At 36.2% G+C, this 15,603-nt stretch overlaps 3 protein-coding genes and 1 pseudogene across 3 annotated transcripts; 2 read left to right on the forward strand and 2 right to left on the reverse strand.

Moving 5' to 3' along the window:
• Window positions 1-1,032: 1,032 nt before the first annotated feature.
• Window positions 1,033-2,981, forward strand: LOC137134629 (signal-regulatory protein beta-2-like). The gene is made up of 6 exons (XM_067519583.1): window positions 1,033-1,116; window positions 1,241-1,564; window positions 1,724-2,074; window positions 2,158-2,277; window positions 2,549-2,604; window positions 2,696-2,981. Exons 1-6 carry the CDS (start codon window positions 1,074-1,076, stop codon window positions 2,822-2,824), a joined length of 1,023 nt encoding a protein of 340 aa, XP_067375684.1. The 5' UTR covers window positions 1,033-1,073; the 3' UTR covers window positions 2,825-2,981.
• Window positions 2,982-4,613: 1,632 nt separating this feature from the next.
• LOC137134631 (uncharacterized) lies at window positions 4,614-6,779 on the reverse strand (annotated as a pseudogene).
• Window positions 6,780-8,651: 1,872 nt separating this feature from the next.
• LOC137134263 (uncharacterized) lies at window positions 8,652-10,462 on the forward strand. Its single transcript, XM_067518900.1, has 5 exons — window positions 8,652-8,897; window positions 9,058-9,408; window positions 9,490-9,609; window positions 9,882-9,937; window positions 10,029-10,462. The coding sequence occupies exons 1-5, from the start codon at window positions 8,765-8,767 to the stop codon at window positions 10,155-10,157; spliced, it is 789 nt and encodes a 262-aa protein (XP_067375001.1). The 5' UTR covers window positions 8,652-8,764; the 3' UTR covers window positions 10,158-10,462.
• Window positions 10,463-11,449: 987 nt separating this feature from the next.
• LOC137134632 (uncharacterized) lies at window positions 11,450-14,369 on the reverse strand. Its single transcript, XM_067519586.1, has 6 exons — window positions 14,292-14,369; window positions 13,832-14,155; window positions 13,347-13,700; window positions 13,052-13,177; window positions 12,539-12,600; window positions 11,450-12,452 (listed from the first exon to the last, which is right to left on the reverse strand). Exons 1-6 carry the CDS (start codon window positions 14,332-14,334, stop codon window positions 12,324-12,326), a joined length of 1,038 nt encoding a protein of 345 aa, XP_067375687.1. The 5' UTR covers window positions 14,335-14,369; the 3' UTR covers window positions 11,450-12,323.
• Window positions 14,370-15,603: the final 1,234 nt, after the last annotated feature.

Raw genomic sequence — 15,603 nt, forward strand, 5'->3', positions numbered from 1 at the left:
TTGTGTTATGTCTTATATAATATCCTAAGTTTTGCATTTGACATATAAAACTGTTAATAATGCTTGATTCCTGCAAAGCATTGCAAGCAAAGGATTTGCAGGGTCGGAGTATCGGAGTAATCCTCATGCTTGCTGCACGTACATGAGCGTGCAGGTTATGTTTGAAAAGTTTCTGTCACATCTGTATGATTTATGTTAGTTCTTACAGGGCAACTGTGGCGCCGGAGGTAGAGCAACTGCCCACCAACCACAGGGTTGTTGGCTCGATTTTATATCATTTTACTGATGTACTGATGGATGAGCTGATTAGAATATGAATATGGACTGACATACATTTGTAAAGTGCATACTGCCTGGTTTTGGAGGCAAAAAATAGCAAGACTGTTGTAGTGTTGTATAGAGCACTTTTTAAACGTTGGAAACGTTATGTTTGAGTTAATTTCTCAATTTATTCCTGTTGCTCTGTGCACAAATCTTAATCTTGATTTATCATATTGGCTTGCAAACACGTACTCAATAATTATTCAGACTGTGTTAGTATTTGGTCATAAACCTTTGATGGTGCTTCTAGATGAAAAGTCAGGGTTTCATCAAAGTTTTCACAAGTTATCATGAGTAGGCTAAAGGAAAAAAAAACCCTCAGATGTTTCTCAAAAAACCTCAGAACTGCATGGGACTGGAGAAAAATTCAGAGTACATATCACATTTATTAGGATTCATCATCTGCGAACCGTAAATGTCTACACCAAATTGTCTGATATTTGACAGATTTAGTGGAAAATATTTACCTGTTGGTGGCTGAAGAATAACATTAGAAAATTGGAGATCTGCACTAAATTTAATACATGTATTAAAACATTCATCTTTTTTTACATTTGCCATTTAAAATTGTTAGATATAAGAGATAATAGATTTTGCACCAACCAGAATGAGACCAATGTGGCAGGAAATGCTTTTTTTCAAATTCTGTTAGAACCAATCAGATGCGTTTGACGCTCTGACCTATCACGATCATTTTCACCTCCTTCAGTTACAGAATCACAGAGAAGTTTCCAAACCAGAACAGTGTCAAAATGTTCGTGTTATGGGTCACACTGCTTCTCCTTCACCAAGGACGTAAGTGCTATTTAACAACGACTGAACATTTTCTCATTTCAATATCTGCATGAAAACAACATGTGTAATGGTTGTTGGGATATTTTTCTGTGTTCTAATACTGAAATGTTTTAATTTACCTCAGATTCGCTGGTTCCAGTGATCACAGTCGGGCTTGATGAATCTGTAAACTTAACATGTGTTTTGCCTGTTAACGGTTTGAGCAGTGAACAGCTCTACTGGTACAAACAGAAACCTGGGGATAATCTAAAATTAATTGCAACGATTAAGAAATTTGCAAACCCTCAGTATGGATCAGAGTTTTCTTCCTCAAGAATGGACCTAAAAACTGATCAGAACCTAAGCAGTCTGATGATTTTGAGGACGATTCAAGAAGATGAAGGAATGTATCACTGTGCAATTGTGGACTGGACTAGTGTTTGGACTGGGACATATTTGCTATTGAAAGGTAATTATGAAGATTGTTTGATATTTTGTATCAACTTTAATCACAAGTCACTTAACTTGTTAATGTTTCCTAAAAATAATTTCTCACAAAGCATTAGTATTTATGTTGGACATTTTGTGATCAAATAAAATGTTTTATCAAAGAGTTTTGTCTTTATAGGAAACAGTCAGAGGACATCAAACTATACTGTTGTTCAGGGGTCGACAGCATCTGATCCAGTCCGTCCAGGAGACTCAGTGACTCTCCAGTGTTCACTTCTCTCTGACTCTGAGAACAAGACGTGTCCAGGAGATCACAGCGTGTACTGGTTCAGAGCTGGATCAGAGAAATCTCATCCAGAAATCATCCACACTGATGGAAATCATCAGTGTGAGAAGAGATCTGACACTGTGAAGAGCTGTGTTTATGGCTTCTCTAAGACCATCAGCTCCTCTGATGCTGGGACTTATTACTGTGCTGTGGCCACATGTGGACAGATTTTATTTGGAAATGGAACTAAACTGGACTTTGGTATGAATTTATGTTCAAATCCACATATAATATTCAAAATACTATTAACAAGCTGAAATATGTTTTATATCTTTGTTTTCCAGAGGAAAAAAGACATTTCGAATTTAGTGCACTGATCATAGTATTAGTTGTTTTGGGCGTCTCTGTGACGGGAAATATTTTTTTCATCTGTTACCGAACTCCAGCGTGTGCTAAATTTAAAAGTAAGTGTTGTTTATTCATTTAAAAATTCAAACCCTGCTGTGGTTTACAGGACAAGTGGAAAACAGAAACTTATAAATGTTTTAATCTGACATATTATTAATAATACTTGCAATATTGCTATGTATTTAATGTATTTAGGTCTTTAGTGGTGTTTGTACCATTATTCTTTAGCTTATAAGTGTTTTATTAATCCAAAAAAGTTAAAACAGCAGTTTTTGAAAAGCAATAAGTAGAAAATATTCTCATTTTTATTCGTCTATTCATCAATAGAAAGTCCCTTTTCTCAAGAAAGACACGGAAACGTGAGTGAACCACAACATAATAATGTAAGTAAAGATACAAAATGAGATTTGTTATGTCCATTAACATGATTAATACATTCACCATGACGACACAAGTGTTTTCTTTGTTGCACAGCCTGAAAGTGAACACGATCTGAACTATGCTGCGTTACGTTTCTCTGGAGCAAAAGCTACAAAAGGAAGAAGGAAGAAAGAGCTGAAGACTGAAGAAAGTGTGTACGCTCAAGTAAAATGCTCAACATGAAAACGTGCGGCAGCCAACAGATCCTAAAGTAAACCAGTGTTTTCCCCGGCATATCTAATGAGTCTTGTTGTTTTGTTGACTGTGCAGACAAAGATACAGTTATATAAAGATGTAAAGCTTTGTATTATCTTCAACTGAACATTAAAATACATGTTTTTTACTAAAGCGATTCTGAGTTTGGTTTAACATGTTACGTACGAGGACACACAAAAAAACTGCTTGTTGCTGTGTCAACTGCTTATAGATTCTCCAGAAAACAAATGTCAGTCATGACACAGCCTGTATCTGACCACAACACCCGTCTACAGCTCCAGCTTCTACAGTGTGAACGTTACACGAGCGGTGACAGTGGACGGGGGTGGTAGTGCCCCTCCCACCAAAAATCTTAGTGAATGTTAATGTAGAAGAACAATCAATGTGAACAAATCACATGGATTTTATACTTTCTGCTTTGTACAACAACACAATGGATGTAAATCGAAACAATTACCTTGTGACTGTCTGATTGGTTTTGAGGGGTTTTCATTCTTGCCTTCACCAAGTGAAATACAAGTGTTATTAGATTCAGGTCAGGTGGTTTATTTCACAATATGCTTCAGGCTGTTGTCCATCTGCACTGTGAAGCACGGTTCAATCAGTTTTGAGAGATTTGGCCTAATAGAAGGAGATAATGTAGATCTATTCTACTGAGAATTTATCCTACTGCTTTTGTCAACAGCCACATATATAATAAAAGGAAGAAAGCTACTTCCGTCATTTATTTATAGGATGTTTTTACACGGTTTTTGACAAACTCCAATCTGGTCTTCCTGTTGTTAAGATTTACCATTGGGTTAATGGCTATAAACCCTCTGTGGTTAGTCTGGTGAACTCTCCCCTTGATTGTTGACTTTGACACTGATGCACTTACTTCCTGGAGTGTGATCTTGATCGTGACAAGCGTTGTAAAGCGGGAAATACCTGTATTTTTTCTGCTATATCCATTATAGCTGTTCTCTGTGGTCTTTCAGCCTTTTGATGTTTCTGAGTTTGCAGTGTAATCTTTATTTTTAGGGATCCTTGGTAACTAACTGTTTAGTGAAATGCTGTCTTCCTGTTTGTCCATCATCATATAATAAAGCACTGGTTGTAAATTGTTGCGAGATGCAATGATACATATGATGAATATTAATTTAATTGTAAAGTCTTAATCGAAAACTCATGAATGAATTAACAAAACTAAAACACTTGGCTCACAGTTCAGTTGCACAGTAACTGTTGACTTAATGTTCCGGTTATAAATGAATTATAATTGTAAGGTATTTGTAGACGAAAAAACAGGAAATGCCACACTCCCTAATAAAAGGTAAAGCACTAGTGTAACCCATAAATCTGGGTCTTACATACATTATGTGGTTGAGTCCAGTTCCATTTTAACCCTTGTCACACTTTTACAAATGATTAAATCATCAACAGAACACACAATAATAAAGATCTGACTAATCTTTAATCTCTCACTTGTATTCAACTAAAATGTCTTAGAATCTTTTAAAGATTTATTTACATCACGGTTTCACGGCTTGAACTCACGGAATAAGCCGAAAGGACAAACAAACAAAAAAAATTATATGCTGGGCATAAGAAAAAGGGGGAAAACCTCTGGCTCCTGGTTTATTTGAACAGTCAGTTTACACTTGATGGTCCGACGAAAGGTTTAAGTTAAGAATTTGTTCAAATTAAAACCAGAATAAACAAAGTTTATACTTGTAATACTTGTAATAGAACAAGCACATCTAAAGATCAATGTATAGTCAAACATAGAACAAAGTCTGTGTCTGTACCTCAATATTTCGGCCTATTTCAAGAAACCACTTTTTCTCATTAAAGTAAAAATGGAACCCAATACATTTATTTCCACTCAGAGGTTGGAATTATAAACCAAACCACAACTTTTCCTTGACACATTCATGTTGTGCATTTAACTTGAGCGTACACACTTTCTTCAGTTTTCAGCCCTTTTTCCTTCTTTCCTCTTGCAGTTTTTCCTCCAGAGAAACGTAGCCCAGCATAGTGCAGATCCTCTTTACTTTCATCCTGTGCAGCAGAGCAAACACATCATGCTGTTATACGATGCTGCTGTGAATGTTCTAAATATTAAAAATGTTTGTATCTTTACTTACAATATTGTGTCGCCATTGGCTCAAGTTGTCATGTCTCACTTGTGAAGAGGCATTTTCTCTTTCTAACAAAGAAACAGAACTGAATAACATGTGATAAAATGCAACTTGAGGCTCAAAATCAATCCACTCTGCTCAGCACAGCCCTCCCTGCATCGCTGTGCTCTTCTACTCTCTGATACTCTTCACTTATTTTTTTATTATCAAACTACCACAAATACAAATACTGCAAAACTAACAAATCAAGCAAAGATTTTTGGATATTCTCTAATTGGTTAGAGGAGTGAGCCTCTCTCAAAAGTTTAAGAAGTGAATATCTTGGCTTTGCTGCAAATGTTGTTTAACACGTATGACTTGATGAGCAGTGTTGGAGCAACTCACCACATTAAGCTACAGTTTGGAATATATTACTACAAAAACATACTTCTACAAGAAACATTTGTAGTGACTTGTAAGGTATTAGCCTTCCACTACTAACATTTTGAGCAGAATTAGATAGTGATTCACTAAACAACACTCACCTTTAATTTGTGCACACACTGGTCTTGGAGTTCGGTACCAGATGAAAATGACATTTCCAGTCAGAGAAATGGCCAAACAGACTAATGATATCACCAGTGCAATACATTCAGATTTCACTTTCTGCTCTAGAAAACCAAGAAGATATCAAATAACTGCTTCTGTAATAACAAAACTGTAATAATAGTTTTTATATTTTATCTCTTGCATTTAACACAGTTATCTGCAGTTTTCTGCCTAAATAAAATCTCTGCACAAGATAAAGCACTTAAATGTTCACATACACACGATTAACCGAATAATGATACATTTACCTTTAATGTCCAGTTTAGTTCCATTTCCAAATAAAATCTGTCCACATGTGGCCACAGCACAGTAATAAGTCCCAGCATCAGAGGAGCTGATGGTCTTAGAGAAGCCATAAACACAGCTCTTCACAGTGTCAGATCTCTTCTCACACTGATGATTTCCATCAGTGTGGATGTTTTCTGGATGAGATTTCTATGATCCAGCTCTGAACCAGTACACACTGTGATCTCCTGGACACTTCTTGTTCTCAGAGTCAGAGAGAACTGAACACTGGAGAGTCACTGAGTCTCCTGGATGGACTGGATCAGATGCTGTCGACCACTGAACAACAGTATAGTTCTCTGACTGTTTCATAGTTAACACAAAACTCTGGTAAATTATGAAATTTCAAAACACATTTCTAAAGCCTACAACTCTCGGAATTTTACTAGGATACTTAAAAAATGTTCACTTTAAAAGTTTGTTAATATAAATCACATAATTGCCTTTCACTAACAAATACGTCCCACTCCATTTAGTATTAATCCACTCTGTGACTCCACAGTGATACATTCCTTCATCTTCTTCGATCGTCTTCGAAATAGTCAAGTTACAACAATTTTTATCAGTTTTTATTTCCAGTCTTTCAGAAAGTCTGGTCCATATTCAGATTTTGTCGTTTTCAATAATGACACAATTAATTTCAGAGTATCTCCAGTACTTTGTTTGTACCAGTAAAGTGCTTCACTGCTGTGAACATGTGAAGGTCACAGGTTCTCCAAGTTGAACTGTGGTTACTGGAGCCAGAGAATCTGAATTAAAAACAAATATACATTTAAATAAAAAATATAAATGAATCTATTCGACTCTACAATGTGAAAAAAATGCCAAAAAAGATCCAGTTGGCTTGATAATTTACATAAAATGGACTGAATAAAATAGCACTTACATCCTTGATGAAGTAGAATAAGTGTAACACATAACACCATCATCTTGACTTTGTCTCTTGTTGAGATAGTTTTTGGTATTTCACTGAGTGAAGGAGGTGAGATGATTGTGATAGGTCAGACTTCTCGTGCATCTGATTGGTTTTCAGAGAATAGATTCAAAAGTGCACTTCCTGTCACATTGGTTTTTTGAAGCACATTAGCTCATCTTTGGTTACTATAAACTTTAGAACCTTTCATGCTCATCACTGCTGCTTGTGACATTTACTGCAACAAATTTCTGAGTCTAAAATGCTTCACAGTCTTTATCTTTATTTAAAGATTTACAGAGTGGATCTTTAGGAGTCCAGGAACCATGAAATTATGTCCCACAAAGGAACTGAACATGGGGACATCATTTCTCAAAATATCTAAGTTTATCAGAAGGCACCCTGGCTATGAGACAACTGTGCACACCAGCAGAACAACATGCTGTTTCTGGACAATTTGGTTCCATATGAGAGACTTCCTTCTTTTATATCAATTTCTTAACATTAATATTTACATGTATAATTTATTCAACTTTATCTCTCAATTACTGTCATCGCACAGTTAGTTATTGTTGAGCATTATCTTGCACAGCCGAGCAGGGAGAGGGAGGCTGGATTGATTTGAAGTTTCATGCTACCACTACAGTAGCTTAGTAGGAATAATGTTTGAAGAAATGGATCTCAAAACAAGACAGTTTCTACCCGCTGGCTGTATAACCACTTGATGTTCTCACTGAAATACACTCACCACCCCACATCACAACCCTCCAAACCATCACTCACACACAATGCCATCACTAACACAAATTTCAAAGGCTGGGCCGACCACAGTTGCTGTGCATTGTCAAAAAGACCAGACTTTTGTTAAAGGAGCCCATACAAATCTATAAGTATACAAATCTCAGCTGATGCAGCACTGAGCAACTGAGCCAAATGTAGCTGTTCATTATTATATGTTAATTTCTTATACTGTATTTTTATCATCTTAAATAATGTCGCATTCACATGTTAAGGACACATGAGGTTTAACCAAATCAATGCCATTCTTAGTCCAGCAGACAGTTGGAGCAGAGTCTGTCAACTGTGTGCTCAACACAACCACAGAACAACAGTTTCACCAGAGGCTATTTGCTTTGTAGTCTATGTGTGAACATACCAAAACTTCCTGTACTGCCACATTACTTTCTTTACTTGAGAAGAGGAAATTTTAGAATGTCACATTTAACAGGATTCATCATGTGGGAAGTACGAACCAACTGTGAGTTTATGTTGAGACATTTGACAGATTAAAATAGTAAAGATTTTGACCTGTTGGCGTCACTAGAGGAAGGACAGTGGGACCAAACACTGGGCACCACATTTCACGATATTCCATATTTTAGTTACATTTGGTCCAGAAATAAAGATTTAATGCGACGGACACTGGGATCCTATCATTGATTCTACCAACTATTTAAATAAATGGTTAAAGTTAAAACAGTTTACACATACAAGAATGAGACCAATGTGGCAGGAAATGCTTTGTTTTTTCAAATTCGGTTATAACCAATCAGATGCGTTTGACGCTCTGACCTATCACGATCATTTTCACCTCCTTCACTCACAGAATCACAGAGAAGTTTCCAAAGCAGAACAGTTTCAAAATGTTCGTGTTATGGGTCACACTGCTTCTCTTTCACCAAGGACGTAAGTGCTATTTAACAATGACTGAACATTTTCTCATTTCAATATCTGAAAGAAAACTACATGTGTGATGGTTGTTGGGATATTTTTCCATGATCTAACACTGAAATGTTTTAATTTACCTCAGATTCGCTGGTTCCAGTGATCACGGTCGGGCTTGATGAATCTGTAAACTTCACATGTGTTTTACCTGTTAAAGGTTTGAGCAGTAAACAGCTCTACTGGTACAAACAGAAACCTGGGGATAATCTAAAATTAATTGCAACGATTAAGAAATTTGCAAACCCTCAGTATGCATCAGAGTTTTCTTCCTCAAGAATGGACCTAAAAACTGATCAGAACCTAAGCAGTCTGATGATTTTGAGGACGATTCAAGAAGATGAAGGAATGTATCACTGTGCAATTGTGGACTGGACTAGTGTTTGGACTGGGACATATTTGCTATTGAAAGGTAATTATGAGGATTGTTTGATGTTTTGCATCAACTTTAATCACTAAGTCACTTAACTTGTTAATGTTTCCTAAAAATAATTTCTCACTAAGCATTAGTATTTATGTTGGACATTTTGTGATAAAAAAAAATGTTTTATCAAAGAGTTTTGTCTTTATAGGAAACAGTCAGAGGACATCAAACTATACTGTTGTTCAGTGGTCGACAGCATCTGATCCAGTCCGTCCAGGAGACTCAGTGACTCTCCAGTGTTCAGTTCTCTCTGACTCTGAGAACAAGACGTGTCCAGGAGATCACAGCGTGTACTGGTTCAGAGCTGGATCAGAGAAATCTCATCCAGAAATCATCCACACTGATGGAAATCATCAGTGTGAGAAGAGATCTGACACTGTGAAGAGCTGTGTTTATGGCTTCTCTAAGACCATCAACTCCTCTGATGCTGGGACTTATTACTGTGCTGTGGCCACATGTGGACAGATTGTATTTGGAAATGGAACTAAACTGGACTTTGGTATGAATTTATGTTCAAATCCACATATAATATTCAAAATACTATTAACAAGCTGAAATGTTTTATATCTTTGTTTTCCAGAGCAAAAAAGACATTTCAAATTTAGTGCACTCATCATAGTATTAGTTGTTTTGGGCGTCTCTGTGACAGGAAATATTTTTTTCATCTGTTACCGAACTCCAGCGTGTTCTAAATTTAAAAGTAAGTATTGTTTATTCATTTAAAAATTCAAACCCTGCTGTGGTTTACAGGACAAGTGGAAAACAGAAATTTATAAATGTTTTAATCTGACATATTATTTATAATACTTGCAATATTGCTATGTAATTAAATGTATTTAGGTCTTTAGAGGTGTTTGTAACATTATTCTTTAACTTATAAGTGTTTTAATAATCAAAAAAAGATAAAACAGCAGTTAATGATAAGCAATATGTAGAAAATATTCTCTTTTTTATTTATCTATTCATCAATAGAAAGTCCCTTTTCTCAAGAAAGACACGGAAACGTGAGTGAACCACAACATAAGAAAGTAAGTAAAGATACAAAATGAGATTTGTTATGTCCATTGACATGATTAATACATTCATCATGACGACACAAGTGTTTTCTTTGTTGCACAGGCTGAAAGTGAACACGATCTGAACTATGCTGCGTTACGTTTCTCTGGAGCAAAAGCTACAAAAGGAAAAAGGAAGAAAGAGCTGAAGACTGAAGAAAGTGTGTACGCTCAAGTAAAATGCTTAACATGAAAACGTGCGGCAGCCAACAGATCCTAAAGTAAACCAGTGTTTTCCCCGGCATATCTAATGAGTCTTGTTGTTTTGTTGACTGTGCAGACAAAGATACAGTAATATAAAGATGTAAAGCTTTGTATTATCTTCAACTGAACATTAAAATACATGTTTTTTACTAAAGCGATTCTGAGTTTGGTTTAACATGTTACGTACGAGGACACACAAAAAAACTGCTTGTTGGTGTGTCAACTGCTGATAAATTCTCCAGAAAACAAATGTCAGTCATGACACAGCCTGTATCTGACCACAACACCCGTCTACAGCTCCAGCTTCTACAGTGTGAACGTTACACGAGCGGTGACAGTGGACGGGGGTGGTAGTGCCCCTCCCACCAATAATCTTAGTGAATGTTAATGTAGAAGAACAATCAACATGAACAAATCACATAGATTTTATACTTTCTGCTTTGTACAATGACACAATGGATGTAAAACGAAACAAATACCTTGTGACTGTCTGATTGGTTTTGAGGGGTTTTCATTCTTGCCTTCACCAAGTGAAATACAAGTGTTATTAGATTCAGGTCAGGTGGTTTATTTCACAATATGCTTCAGGCTGTTGTCCATCTGCGCTTTGAAGCACTGTTCAATCAGTTTTGAGAGATTTGGCCTAATAGAAGGAGATAATGTAGATCTATTCTACTGAGAATTTGTCCTACTGCTTTTGTCAACAGCCACATATATAATAAAAGGAAGAAAGCTACTTCCGTCATTTATTTATAGGATGTTTTTACACGGTTTTTGACAAACTCCAATCTGGTCTTCCTGTTGTTAAGATTTACCATTGGGTTAATGGCTATAAACCCTCTGTGTTTACTCTGGTGAAGTGTCCCCTTGATTGTTGACTTTGACACTGATGCACTTACTTCCTGGAGTGTGATCTTGATCGTGACAAGCGTTGTAAAGGGGGAAATACCTGTATGTTTTCTGCTATATCCATTATAGCTGTTCTCTGTGGTCTTTCAGCCTTTTGATGTTTCTGAGTTTGCAGTGTAATCTTTATTTTTAGGGATCCTTGGTAACTAACTGTTTAGTGAAATGCTGTCTTCCTGTTTGTCCATCATCATATAATAAAGCACTGGTTGTAAATTTTTGCGAGATGCAATTATACATGTGATGAATATTCATTTAATTGTAAAGTCTAAATACAAAAACTCATGAATGAATGAATTAACAAACAAAACTTAAACACTTGGCTCACAGTTCAGTTGCACAGTGGCTATGAGTAGTATATGTTGGGTTGTTTGGAGTTTTAATTTAAATAAGCCATCAGCACCACAAACTACTGTCACTGCATATTTAAAGTGTCACTGAACGAAGGAGGAAGTAATAAACCCATATAGATACAGACACCTCACACACAATCTTTACCTGAATGTAAGATTAATTACTTTTTACTGAATAAGAACATTATGAATTTAAATTCAGTAGTAAAAACATTAATGAAGAAGTTTATGATCACATTAATTCCATGTTAGTTCTAAGGTTTCGGTTATAAATGAATTATAATTGTAAAGTATTTGTAGATAAAAAAACAGGAAATGCCACACTCCCTAATAAAAGGTAAAGCACTAGTGTAACCCATAAATCTGGGTCTTACATACATTATGTGGTTGAGTGCAGTTCCATTTTAACCCTTGTCACACTTTTACAAATTATTAAATCATCAACAGAACACACATTAATAAAGATCTGACTAATCTTTAATGTCTCCACTGTATTCAACTAAAATGTCTTAGAATCTTTTAAAGATTTATTTACATCACGGTTTTAGGGCTTTATTAGATGCTGGGCATAAGAAAAAGGGGGAAAACCTCTGGCTCCTGGTTTATTTGAACAGTTAGTTTACACTTGATGGTCTGACAAAGGGTTTAAGTTAAGAATTTGTTCAAATTAAAACCAGAATAAACAAAGTTTATACTTGTAATACTTGTAAATGAACAAACACATGTAAGGATCAATGTATAGTCAAACATAGAACAAAGTCTGTGTCTGTACCTCAATATTTCTGCCTATTTCAAGAAACCACTTTTTCTAATCATAGTAAAAATGGAACCCAATACATTTATTTCCACTCAGAGGTTGGAATTATAAACCAAACCACAACTTTTCCTTGACACATTCATGTTGTGCATTTAACTTGAGCGTACACACTTTCTTCAGTTTTCAGCCCTTTTTCCTTCTTTCCTCTTGCAGTTTTTCCTCCAGAGAAACGTAGCCCAGCATAGTGCAGATCCTCTTTACTTTCATCCTGTGCAGCAGAGCAAACACATCATGCTGTTATACTGTGCTGCTGTGAATGTTCTAACAATTAAAAATGTTTGTATCTTTACTTACAATATTGTGTCGCCATTGGCTCAAGTTGTCATGTCTCACTTGTGAAGAGGCATTTTCTCTTTCTAACAAAGAAACAGAACTGAATAACATGTGATAAAATGCAACTTGAGGCTCAAAATCAATCCACTCAGCCCAGCCCTCCCTGCATCGCTGTGCTCTTCTACTCTCTGATACTCTTCACTTATTTTTTTATTATCAAACTACCACAAATACAAATACTGCAAAACTAACAAATCAAGCAAAGATTTTTGGATATTCTCTAATTGGTTAGAGGAGTGAGCCTCTCTCAAAAGTTTAAGAAGTGAATATCTTGGCTTTGCTGCAAATGTTGTTTAACACGTATGACTTGATGAGCAGTGTTGGAGCAACTCACCACATTAAGCTACAGTTTGGAATATATTACTACAAAAACATACTTCTACAAGAAACATTTGTAGTGACTTGTAAGGTATTAGCCTTCCACTACTAACATTTTGAGCAGAATTAGATAGTGATTCACTAAACAACACTCACCTTTAATTTGTGCACACACTGGTCTTGGAGTTCGGTACCAGATGAAAATGACATTTCCAGTCAGAGAAATGGCCAAACAGACTAATGATATCACCAGTGCAATACATTCAGATTTCACTTTCTGCTCTAGAAAACCAAGAAGATATCAAATAACTGCTTCTGTAATAACAAAACTGTAATAATAGTTTTTATATTTTATCTCTTGCATTTAACACAGTTATCTGCAGTTTTCTGCCTAAATAAAATCTCTTAAATGTTCACATACACGCGATTAACCGACTAATGATACATTTACCTTTAATGTCCAGTTTAGTTCCATTTCCAAATAAAATCCATCCACATGTGGCCACAGCACAGTAATAAGTCCCAGCATCAGAGGAGCTGATGGTCTTAGAGAAGCCATAAACACAGCTCTTCACAGTGTCAGATCTCTTCTCACACTGATGATTTCCATCAGTGTGGATGATTTCTGGATGAGATTTCTCTGATCCAGCTCTGAACCAGTACACACTGCGATTTCCTGGACACTTCTTGTTCTCAGAGTCAGAGAGAAGTGAACACTGGAGAGTCACTGAGTCTCCTGGACGGACTGGATCAGATGCTGTCGACCCCTGAACAACCGTATAGGTTGATGTCCTCTGACTGTTTCCTGATTAACACAAACTCTGGTAAATTTAGAATTTCAAAACACATTTTTAAAGCCTAAAACTCTCAGAAATCTACTAGGATATTTCAAAAATATTCACTTTAAAAGTTTGCAAATATAAATCACATAATTACCTTTCACTAACAAATACGTCCCACTCCATTTAGTATTAATGAACTCTGTGACTCCACAGTGATACATTCCTTCATCTTTTTCGATCGTCCTCAAAATGGTCAAGTTACTAAAACCTTTATCAGTTTTTAATTCCAGTCTTTCAGAAAACTCTGGTCCATATTCAGGTTTTGTCGTTTTTAATAATGACACAATTAATTTCAGAGTATCTCCAGTACTTTGTTTGTACCAGTAAAGTTCTTCACTGCTGAGGGTATTTGTGGAGAAAACACATGTGAAAGTCACAGGTTCTCCAAGTTGAACTGTGGTTACTGGAGCCAGAGAATCTGAATTAAAAACAAATATACATTTAAATAAAAACTTAAAATGAAACTATTCGACTCTACAATGTAAAAAAAATGCCAAAAAGATCCAGTTGGCTTGATAAGTTTCATAAAATGGACTGAATAAAATAGCACTTACATCCTTGATGAAGTAGAATAAGTGTAACCCATAACACCATCATCTTGACTTTGCCTCCTGTTGAGACAGTTTTTGGTATTTCACTGAGTGAAGGAGGTGAGATGATTGTGATAGGTCAGACTTCTCATGCATCTGATTGGTTTTCAGAGAATAGATTCAAAAGTGCACTTCCTGTCACACTGGTCTTTTGAAGCACATTAGCTCATGTTTGGTTACTATAAACTTCAGAACTTTTAGTGCTCAGCACTGCTGCTAGTGACATTTACTGCAACAAATTTCTGAGTCTAAAATGCTTCACAGTCTTTATCTTTATTTAAAGATTCACAGAGTGGATCTTTAGAAGTCCAGGAACCATGAGATTATGTCCCACAAAGGAACTGAACATGGGGACATCATGTCTCAAAATATCTAAGTTTATCAGAAGGCACCCTGGCTATGAGACAACTGTGCACACCAGCAGAACAACATGCTGTTTCTGGACAATTTGGTTCCATATGAGAGACTTCCTTCTTTTATATCAATTTCTTAACATTAATATTTACATGTATAATTTATTCAACTTTATCTCTCAGTTACTTTCATCGCACAGTTAGTTAGTTATTGTTGAGCATTATCTTGCACAGCCGAGCAGGGAGAGGGAGGCTGGATTGATTTGAAGTTTCATGCTACCACTACAGTAGCTTAGTAGGAATAGTGTTTGAAGAAATGGATCTCAAAACAAGACAGTTTCTACCCGCTGGCTGCACAACCACTTGATGTTCTCACTGAAATACACTCACCACCCCACATCACAACCCTCCAAACCATCACTCACACACAATGCCATCACTAACACAAATTTCAAAGGCTGGGCCGACCACAGTTGCTGTGCATTGTCAAAAAGACCAGACTTTTGTTAAAGGAGCCCATACAAATCTATAAGTATACAAATCTCAGCTGATGCAGCACTGAGCAACTGAGCCAAATGTAGCTGTTCATTATTATATGTTAATTTCTTATACAGTATGTATATCATCTTAAATAATGTCGCATTCACAAGTTAAGGACACATGAGGTTTAACCAAATCAATGCCATTCTTAGTCCAGCAGACAGTTGGAGCAGAGTCTGTCAACTGTGTGCTCAACACAACCACAGAACAACAGTTTCACCAGAGGCTATTTGCTTTGTAGTCTATGTGTGAACATACCAAAACTTCCTGTACTGCCACATTACTTTCTTTACTTGAGAAGAGGAAATTTTAGAATGTCACATTTAACAGGATTCATCATGTGGGAAGTACGAACCAACTGTGAGTTTATGTTGAGACATTTG

The sequence above is a fragment of the Channa argus genome, chromosome 10 (assembly GCF_033026475.1).
Source record: "Channa argus isolate prfri chromosome 10, Channa argus male v1.0, whole genome shotgun sequence".
NCBI classification, from domain to species: domain Eukaryota; kingdom Metazoa; phylum Chordata; class Actinopteri; order Anabantiformes; family Channidae; genus Channa; species Channa argus.

Coding starts and splice junctions, on each gene's coding strand:
- LOC137134632 (XM_067519586.1), bottom strand. CDS start 14,334: ATGATGGTGTTATGGGTTACACTTATTCTACTTCATCAAGGAT. Junction 13,701..13,831: donor GACGTATTTGTTAGTGAAAG/GTAATTATGTGA, acceptor TGTGTTAATCAG/GAAACAGTCAGAGGACATCA. Junction 13,178..13,346: donor AACTAAACTGGACATTAAAG/GTAAATGTATCA, acceptor TTGGTTTTCTAG/AGCAGAAAGTGAAATCTGAA.
- LOC137134263 (XM_067518900.1), top strand. CDS start 8,765: ATGGACCTAAAAACTGATCAGAACCTAAGCAGTCTGATGATTTTGAGG. Junction 9,409..9,489: donor TGGAACTAAACTGGACTTTG/GTATGAATTTAT, acceptor TTTGTTTTCCAG/AGCAAAAAAGACATTTCAAA. Junction 9,938..10,028: donor GTGAACCACAACATAAGAAA/GTAAGTAAAGAT, acceptor TTTGTTGCACAG/GCTGAAAGTGAACACGATCT.
- LOC137134629 (XM_067519583.1), top strand. CDS start 1,074: ATGTTCGTGTTATGGGTCACACTGCTTCTCCTTCACCAAGGAC. Junction 1,565..1,723: donor GACATATTTGCTATTGAAAG/GTAATTATGAAG, acceptor TTGTCTTTATAG/GAAACAGTCAGAGGACATCA. Junction 2,605..2,695: donor GTGAACCACAACATAATAAT/GTAAGTAAAGAT, acceptor TTTGTTGCACAG/CCTGAAAGTGAACACGATCT.